The sequence below is a fragment of the Ctenocephalides felis genome, unplaced genomic scaffold (genome assembly GCF_003426905.1).
Source record: "Ctenocephalides felis isolate EL2017-DRISC unplaced genomic scaffold, ASM342690v1 CF-g0.4_SCAFFOLD_03573, whole genome shotgun sequence".
In the NCBI taxonomy this organism is placed as follows: domain Eukaryota; kingdom Metazoa; phylum Arthropoda; class Insecta; order Siphonaptera; family Pulicidae; genus Ctenocephalides; species Ctenocephalides felis.
In genome coordinates this window covers 187,988-198,323 of record NW_020539727.1, presented here as the reverse complement: position 1 = coordinate 198,323, position 10,336 = coordinate 187,988, and the positions used below count along the sequence as shown (strand labels likewise).

The following is a 10,336-nucleotide window of genomic DNA, read 5'->3' as shown; positions in this document are numbered from 1 at the left end:
TTGTGAATCAAGCAAATTTTTACCGAAGACTCTTATACCTGCCGCCATAAAGTTGTTACCTATATATCACCTATATCTGTTACCTGTTTATCACCTATCAAGATGGTCAACACTAGAAGCCAGATGAGTCAAAACTCTTTTAATGATTCAGTTGTGGGTGAGTCTGTTAATTTAGATTATACCGTTATTTGTGCCGAATGTATTTCTTTACGGGAAGTTATTAATTCACAGAATTTATTGCTCAATGAGAGGGACAGACTAATTGCTAAGCTTACAAAAGAGCTGGCGATAGCCAATTCCAAGTTGCAAAGCATTAGCTCTAATTCTTCCAATGTGCAATCGGAAGTGAATGTAACATCCAAAAATGTTAAAAGTAAAGCTGAACTAAAGTACTAATTTTGTCCGACAGCCACGGCAGATCCTGGTCCGGGTTCTTAAATGGTTTGTTAGGTCCTAAAGTTAGTGTGTTCGGTATGGTCAAGCCGGGTGCGGGTTTTTCTAGCGTGGTCGCTGGCATTGGGGATCTGGTTGGTGATTTTGGTGTTCGGGATCATGTTGTTGTTATGGCCGGGACGAACGACGCTGACTCTGATTATGCTATTCGTGATGCGCTAGAGTTTGCCCGTCGATCTTGTAGTAAAACAAACCTTTGTTTTGTTACAATTCCCTTCCGATATGACAATCATGGCCTGAATTCTAGAATTTTCCAAATAAATCGTTGTATTTATCGTGATTTTGGTCATGGTAAATTCAGGGGTGTTAAGGTCTTTGATGTCAATAGATACGTTGATAGACTCGACTACACCAGGCATGGTCTCCATTTCCTTTCAAATGTAAAGCAGAAACTCTGTCGTTTTCTCGTTAGAGAAGCGCTGACTCTGCCAAATTCCAAAGACTCCTGCTCCTTTCGCTTTTGATTCTGACGACGCTTCATCTTTTATATTTTGTCAAAATATTCAAAATTTACCCAATAAATTACTCAAAATTGAATTACTTTTAAATGACTATAAGCCTTATTTTTTATGCTTTTCTGAACATTGGCTTAACGAAACCAAAATCAAATTAATTAAATTAAACGGTTACTATCTATGTTCCTCTTTCTGCCGAAATGATTTTAAGCATGGAGGCGTCTGCATTTTTTCGTCGGTTAAAATTAAATGTAATAACATTATAACAAATATTGCACCTGTTGAAAAAATTTTTGAATTTTGCGCTGTAGAAGTCAATTTTTCTCATACTACTTATTGTATTATTTGCGTATATAGAGCTCCAGATCAAGATGCTATTAAATTTATACATTTACCTTATCCTCATGTAGGAATCTTTTCCGACAATATAACATTCTCACTGTTCCCTGTATATTTTTGCTAATTACGTTGTCATTTATAAAGAATAATCCTGAACGCTTCAACCTATCCTCCATGTTAAATTCCTATTATAAAACAAGAAATTTGACTATAAAAGGACCAACTTTTAAACTTGAAACATCTTTTAATACCAATTTTTTAATGTCAATTTTTCTCATACTACTTATTTTATTATTTGCGTATATAGAGCTCCAGATCAAGATGCTATTAAATTTATACATTTACTTTATGTTCTAATGGAAGAACTTTTTTATAAATATAACTCTATTATTGTTCGCGGTGATTTTAATATCCATCTGGACAAAAGCTCTAAAATCAGCGAAAGTTTCAAATCTAGCATGGATTCATTTGGTTTATTTCCTACCATAAATGATCCCACGAGAATAAGTACTTCTTCTTTCTCTTGCATTGACAATTTTTTCACAAATTTAACTGATATAAAAACATTTGTCATTAATACGGGTCTTTCTGATCACTACGGAATTTTCCTATCTTTATTAAACAACACAACTTTACAATCTATTAATTATCAATATAAAAGAAATTTTAATAATAATAATAAACTCTTATTCAAAGAATTATTAGAAAATGAGACGTGTAATCAATCTTATGAAAATATTACTTTTGACTCGTTTATTAATTCTTTTTTACATAAATTTAATCTTGCTTTTCCGCTATTGAAATATAAAATCCAAGTTAATAATTTCCATAAATCTAACGCATGGTATACTCAAGGCTTGAGAATTTCGAACAATAAATTACTAAGTCTAGAAAGAGCGTCTAAAACCAACTTCGATATCGACTTTATGATTTACTTTTTAAAATACAGAGAAATTTTTAATAATATTTGCAAATTAGCAAAAATCAAGTCTAATGAAAGTGTTATTTATAATTCGTACAATAAGCAGAAGGCAATGTGGTCACTAATTAAATCAGAAATTAATTATAAATCAAGCTCTTCTGACATAGAATATCTTAATATTAACAATGAAAAAGTCAATGATAAAATAATTATAGCAAATGCTTTAATAACTATTTTGTTAATGAATCTTTTTATATAACATCCAATATTGTAATCGATCCGAATATTTCAGCAGCACATTTTTCTAAAATTATTAGAAATCAGAATTCACTGTACCTATTTCCCATAACTCCTGAGAAGCTGTCGAAAACAATTCTGTCCCTTAAAAATTCATACTCATCTGGTCCTGATGAAATTTCGTCTGATATTTTAAAATAATTCTATCCACTATTCATTGATGATCTCCTTGCTTGCTTAAACAACGCAATTAGTAACGGTGTCTATCCGAATCATTTAAAACATTCAAAAATTAGGCCACTTCATAAAAAAGGGCCCACTGACATTATCAATAATTACAGGCCAATTTCTCTATTAAACACTTTTGACAAAATTTTTGAAAAAATATTACATAGTCGGCTAAACAATTTTTTAACAGTTAATAATATATTATATAAAAATCAATTTGGGTTTCGTCGAAATCACTCTACCTCTCACTCAATTTACACATTAGTCCATGACATTATTCACTCTTTCGAAGATGGTAGTTTCTGCGTTGCAGTTTTCTGTGACTTGTCCAAAGCTTTTGATTGTATCTCCCATGAAATTCTTTTAAACAAGCTCGATAAATACGGTGTACGTGGTATAGCTCTTGAATTATTTTCATCTTACTTATCAAATAGGACTCAATCTGTTTATCTTAATGATCGTGGTTCAGTAATTATCTCAGACAAACAAAATATTAAGCTCGGTGTCCCTCAGGGCTCAATTCTCGGACCATTATTATTTCTCATCTACATAAACGATCTGCCAAAATGTACAGATCTCTGTAAATTTATTCTTTTTGCCGACGACACTAGTGTGATTATAAAAAGCAATTCCTTAGAAGAAGTAAATAATAAATTAAATCTAGTTATGAAGTCAATTTCGAATTGGTTCAATTCTAATAATCTTTTGCTCAATAATGACAAAACCCAAACTATGTCTTTTCGAACAGTAAATAGGATAAGTCATGAGATCAATTCTTTAACTATCAATAGCATTCAATTTGAATTTTCCTCAGTCTCAAAATTTCTAGGCATCCAATTACAAAAAATAACAAATACTATATGGGGAGCACACCCAGAGACATGCCTTTTACTGTACAGAAATTTGATTAGAACTCAAATAGATTACGGATGCTTTATATATGGAACAACGTCAAAAACTGAACAATATAAACTTGATAAAATTCAATATTCCGCAATAAGAACATGCATAGGGGCATTTAGATCAACACCGACAAATGCGTTATTAACAGAAGCAGGAGAACCTCCTCTGAGCATAAGAAGAGAGATTCTAGCAAACAGATTCTTGATGAAAAAACTTAATGGATCATGTAAATTATTACCCGAACAGTTAGAAAAACTAGCAAGATTACATTACTCCACACGCTACTGGATAAACAAACCAGCTCCATCACTAATAAATAGTTTTTATACAATTAAACCTCACGAAGAGAACATCATAATCAATGATAAAACTCCATATTATATCTACCCACCGCTAAACGACTACATTAAACCATACATCGATATAGATAAGAGCACAAATATAGCAAACACGGACATTTATATCCGTGAATTAGAACTTCATATCAACTCAAATTGGCCGGATTATTTGCAAATATATACGGATGGCTCTAAAACATCAGAGGGAACCGGATGTGCCATACATATTCCAAGAATCCATTACAGTAACAAAGTAAGACTTCCAAACTATACATCCATATTTTCAGCGGAACTTATAGCGATATACACTGCAGTAAAATATGTGAATGACAATAATATTAACAAATCTTTGATACTAAGTGACAGCAAATCAAGTCTAACAGCCATAAAACACGCCAATAAACATTCAAATATAATAATATACAAAATTATAGAAATCATAAAGAAAATCAATACTGATGATAAATCCATGATTCTTCTTTGGATAAGAGGTCATTCTAATATAAAAGGCAACGAGATGGCAGACAATCTAGCTAAAGAAGCGTGCACGAGCGGCGATCAATTTGCAAAAACGTCTGCGCTAGATTTAAAACATTTAATAAAACAACAAGGTTTGGAACTATGGCAGAAGTCTCACTCAGAAACTACAAAGGCAAAAGGATTCACATATGCACTGACGAGAGAGATTGTTTCACCAAACACATGGTTTAAAAACATAGAAGAAAGTCGAAATTTTATAACAGTAATCTGCAGATTGAGACTCGGACACTCCTACTGCAAATCGCATCTGAAGAGAATTGGTATCTTACAGGATCCAAAGTGTGACTGTGGAAGCCTAGAAACACTCGATCATTTATTTTGGGAATGTAATTTTTATCAGCAAGAAAGATCAAAATTATTTAAGAATTTACAAAACGTAAAGATTATTTTTCCCATCAATGTACAAATACTTATATCAAGTAATGACATACGGATATATAAATATTTATATAATTTTATAAGTAATAGCAAAATTAATTTATAGCATAATTATTATTATATAAGTACCAATGTATTGTATAGAACTGCTACAACTGTATAGATAATTGTAATGGCAAAATGATGTAAATCAGAAGCCAAAATAAATATAAAAAAAAAAAAAAAAAAAAATTACAAAAAAACTTAAACTGGGACAATCATATTCATTCCATACTTGTACCTAAGTTAACTAAAACCTGTTTCATGTTGAGAATTCTTAAATCAAAAGTTAGTTCAAATTGCCTTCTTTCAATTTATTATTCTAATTTCTATTCGCATCTCGCTTATGGAATACAATTCTGGGGATTCTCATCATCCTTAAAGGATATATTCAAAATACAGAAAAGAGCATTAAGAATAATTTTTTCCCTCAGTTCCTTATCCTCATGTAGGAATCTTTTCCGACAATATAACATTCTCACCGTTCCCTGTATATTTTTACTAATTACGTTGTCATTCATAAAGAATAATCCTGAACGCTTCAACCTATCCTCCATGTTAAATTTCTATTATAAAACAAGAAATTTGACTATAAAAGGACCAACTTTTAAACTTGAAACATCTTTTAATACCATAGACGGAAGAGGAGTACAGCTTTTTAATCTACTCCCTCTACATATTAGGAAACTGAATGATCGTCAATTTCATAATACTATTGTTAAACTTTTAAAAGCTCAAAGTTTCTACGATACTTCTGACTTTGCCAATTTCGATATCAAACATTATTTTGATAATGAAATACCTACTGTTACTAATTAATACTTCTTTTTGCAACAGTTACAATTTTTTTCCCCTTTTCAATACCTTTTCTAATTTTTATTCTAAATTATTTTACCATTTTCCTACTTTAAGTATTTTATCATTACAATTATTTTCATATTGTATATTCTTTTTTTGATACTGCTCTTCTTAATTTTTATTTTCCAGATATGAGACTCAAATAAAAATTGCATAACGGATATTTCAAGGATTTTTTTACCATAAGAAGACTCTCAAGATCTACAACAATTAAACTATTTGAATTTTATTACATTTTATTTTTTCTTCAAGTTATTGTATTAGATATTACTAATGTTAGGCGTAATATTGTTTAATAGTTGTATTTTACTATACTTAATTCAATTAGGATAATTTATAAATGTAAGTACAATTTAAGATACAAAGTATGAAAAGATTTATAAGTCGAATGCCATTCATATAAGCAAACAAAATGTGCACCAAAATTCAGATATAAAGTTATAGGAAGCTAGGAATGAACATATTCGGACTGCCCACAAACAAAAGACTTGCCCTTCATAAATAAAAATGATTCAAAAAGTGTAACCGTTTGGGTTGAAGAGAATCAACGAAGAACTTCAAAATTTTATTTTATATTAAAGCTAACGCGAATTATTAGGTAATTAATTCTAGTAATTATAATAGATATGCAGGAGCAAGTGTTATTGTATCTGCAAATGGCACAGACTAGATTTGCATTGACAGTACTAACGGCTGTGGATTTAAATTGCATACACTCTTAGTGATTGATAAATTTTGGAGTGAGATTTTGCTTCTTGCATAAACAAGACAAAATAGTTCTTAAAAAATCTAATTATTTCATGACAGACGATGCTCCAGCATATTTTAATTCCTATTCATGCGTTACGGTGTCACCAGGTAAATTATTGTGTTCATTGCATGTGCCCACGAATTGAAAAGAGCTATGAAATTACCATCAACTATGAAGATTACCAATAGATAGAAATATATTAGATACAAATATATTACAGATAGATAGGCAAATTTATGAGAAATTAATGGCAACTCGGATAATTCTAATTAAAAAATACCACTTCGTGGTACAGTAAAAGTCAATGAAACTGCTGTGGATGCATCCCTTCGGCAAAACTAAAAGTGACCGTAGTTTTCTTTAATTACCCTTACAATCGTTAATTAATATACTGTTTTAATATATTATTATACACAATACTTCAGTGCGAAATATAACAACCATCACAGCACAGGTATTACGAAATCCTCACTTTAACTTTTGATTAATAGGTAATGAAACATGTAAGATAATCAGATGCAATATTAAAACTTTACGGCGTTTTGAACAATATGCTCAAAACCAAAAATTCAGCACAGCGTTTGATTAATACTTTAATATGGTAATCCAGTAAAATTAGGTGTCAGACAATATATTCAAAAAAGTAATAAGTAAAGGGTCTGATCGTGTTTCCATACAGAATTGGCCCCACCCTGGTATTTAAATAATTTTAATGCCAATATATAGCATTTTTCGAGAAAATTCGAAATACCAAATTTCAAATCCGTAGCTTATCATTTGGCCGAGATATCATTAAAAATATGTGAAAGTGGCCCCTCTTTTCAAACTCACTTTTAGCCGAAACGGTGCAAGATATCGAAAAAAAAATTTCATCGTTGTGTTCACAGTGCACTGTACTATATTATTTATAACAAATGAAGTTTAATAATTATTTACAAGTGCATAAAAAAGTTAAAATAATTTTTTGTTCTGCATTCTCGGCCAGTGCAATTGTTTGGACTGATTTTTAATTAGCATCATTCGAAAGTTCATATATTTTTCCTTTGTTGAGCAAAATTTTGTTAAATTCTATGTGGTAAAACACATTGAAAAATTAAAAAAATTGAGGGAAGTACCAGCGCGCCTCGGGCATATTGCAACGTGCATTGATTGCGCTGGACAATGAGCACACGCCTTAACAAAAACTCTGCTTAGAAATATATATCATAGAAATTCATTTGTATGTTTATATACGTTCAAAATGAGTCAAGCATTCCTAAAGCCGGCCACAGACGTAACTGTATGCATGTTTATGTTTATGTACTTGCGCAAGCATATCGAAAATGTCAAAACATAAACTAAAAATATATCTTTGTGATAATTGGTATTATTTTTTACTGAATTATTTGTGATTAGGCTATTACTGTAGGTCATATTTTTTTTTTATCTAAAATTAGTGCAGAAATGGATGACGATTTTATAGCCATAGATTTGATGTCATTTGTATTTGCCACAAAAAATGGAAAATAACTAAAATGAGATCTATTTGGTGCAAGGAATGGCTAAGAAAAAGGGAACTGTTCTCGCATATAAATCTATTAAATGAATTCAAAGAAGCACCAAGGGATTGGCATAATTATCTTCGCATGGACGAAGAAACTTATTTAAAATTGCTAAAGATGGTTTCACCTCTAATTAGAAGACAAGATTCTATTATGCGTAAAGCTATTTCGCCACACGAAAAGTTGACGGCAACATTAAGATTTCTCGCAACTGGAAGGAGTTATGAGGATTTAAAGTTCACAACATTAATATCTCCTCAGGCATTGGATGTAATTATTCCTGAGACGTGTGATGCTATATCTAAAGTACTGGAGAAAAATTATTTCAAAGTAAGTATAAAAGTCAGTATGAAAGTATATTAATGTATTTATTTATTTATTCTTAAACAAGCCGTAATCAATAAAGAGTATGATTATTTTAATGTGTCAGGTTTGTTAATAATTAGCAATTAAAGTTGGATTCAATATTATGATATACATAGGGACACAAAAACCTACTTCTAAAATAAAAAGAAAGGAAATGAAACATTTAAAGATTTAATATTACACTAATCATAAAAATTAAATTAACTAAAAGACTTTTTTAATTTTCTTATATTCTTTATTAATATTCATCATAATGTTCTAAATATTCTGCTGCTGATGTATATGATACTAATCCAGATGATCTTCATCTGGATTAGTATCGTTCATAAATCTTCGTACTACTCCACGATTCAATTCACCCATTTCGGCTTTAAAAATAGCTTGATCAATGATATTTTTTATCATCGGCGTTTGTGTTTTTGGCATACGTCGAAGTGTCGCTGCTATATATTTTCCATATGCTTCATAGTCCTCGGTAGGATTGTTTAGGCGTTTATTTATTGACATCAAGACCTCATTTTGCAGTTCTTCTGTTGTGCTCCGCCGCTTCCGTTTGGGAGGTCTTGAGCTGCCGGTAGGTTCAGAAGAACAACTTGGAATGGAAGAAGCTCTCACAGATAATTATTCATCCCCATCATCAATAAAGCAATCACTTTCCCTAAAAATATTTAATTATGTTTTTTTCTATTTTTTCAGTTTTCACAAACAGAAGAAGATTGGAAAAAGACAGCAAAGAAATTTGAACAACGTTGGAACTTTTCACATTGCCTAGGCGCGATTGATGGCAAACACATAGACATTATTCCTCCTAGTGGAAGCGGGTCTTATTACTACAATTATAAATGTCGTCATAGTATGGTGCTACTTGCAATAGTAAATGCAAACTACCAATTTAACATGTGTGACTTTGGAGTTAATGGCAGGATATTAGATGGAGGTGTACTTCAAACAACCGAATTCTATGACAAGCTACAAAAAAACGAATTGAATATTCCATCAAACGACCCAATCAAAAATAGTTCTGAAATACTGCCATACATATTTATTGCTGATGATGCTTTTGCTTTGAGAACGAACATTATGAAACCATTCCGTCAGTCAGATCTTACTTCAAAAGACGCATTGTGGAAAACGCTTTTGGTATATTGGTTTCTAGATTTAGAATATTTAAAACACCAATAAATGTCCAGCCAAATAACATTGATCGTATAGTACTGGCAAGTTGTGCTTTACACAATTATTTGATGACCAATTCTACTAACTCATATACTTATGCAGAATGTGTTGACAGAGAAAATATGAAACAGGGATGAATTACACAGGGGTTGACTTCTAAAGATTCAAACATGAAACATTTGAATCAACGATATTTAGGAAATAGTCCAAATGCCGCAAAAATCGTAAGGGAAAAATATGTGCATTATTTTAATAATGAGGGAAGCGTGCCTTGGCAAGACAACTTTATTCATTGACATTATGAAAATTATCATTATTTATGTTATGCTTTGATTTGTATAATGAATACTTTTAATAAATAAAGTTACTGTGAACTTACTTGATCGAAATTAATCCCTGATATATTAGAATGGGCCCGTGGTACCGAATGATCATCATCAAGTAAAGTGAGAAGTTTGAAATACCATAATTTCGGTTCGTACACTTCTGATGTGCTTGCGCCAGATCTTTTCGATTCATCAATTTTTTTCTTTTCTTTTCTATAATTTGTACGCAAGCTATTAATTTTCTTTACTATTAAGTTACGATTAGCATTTGGTTCTATATATTTGTACTGTTGCACTAATTTATCATACGCAGAATTTTTCAAATTTTTATCATGATAAGCTGCAGATTCGACTTGCCACAAGCAGGGTTCATTCCAATATATTTCTATGAAGACTTCCATGATCTCTCTGATTCCTCCTTCTCCATGTTGGTTTACATAAAACATATTTTCCTTTAATTTTAATAAGGCAATAAAGCATGTGTAT

General features: G+C 31.1%; 2 protein-coding genes across 2 annotated transcripts; both read left to right on the top strand.

Annotated features, from left to right (window-relative positions):
* Window positions 1-473: 473 nt before the first annotated feature.
* Window positions 474-5,337, top strand: LOC113389258. The gene is made up of 3 exons (XM_026626311.1): window positions 474-616; window positions 3,636-4,741; window positions 5,267-5,337. Exons 1-3 carry the CDS (start codon window positions 474-476, stop codon window positions 5,335-5,337), a joined length of 1,320 nt encoding a protein of 439 aa, XP_026482096.1.
* A 2,618-nt stretch (window positions 5,338-7,955) lies between these two features.
* Window positions 7,956-9,530, top strand: LOC113389257. Its single transcript, XM_026626310.1, has 2 exons — window positions 7,956-8,312; window positions 9,045-9,530. The coding sequence occupies exons 1-2, from the start codon at window positions 7,956-7,958 to the stop codon at window positions 9,528-9,530; spliced, it is 843 nt and encodes a 280-aa protein (XP_026482095.1).
* Window positions 9,531-10,336: the final 806 nt, after the last annotated feature.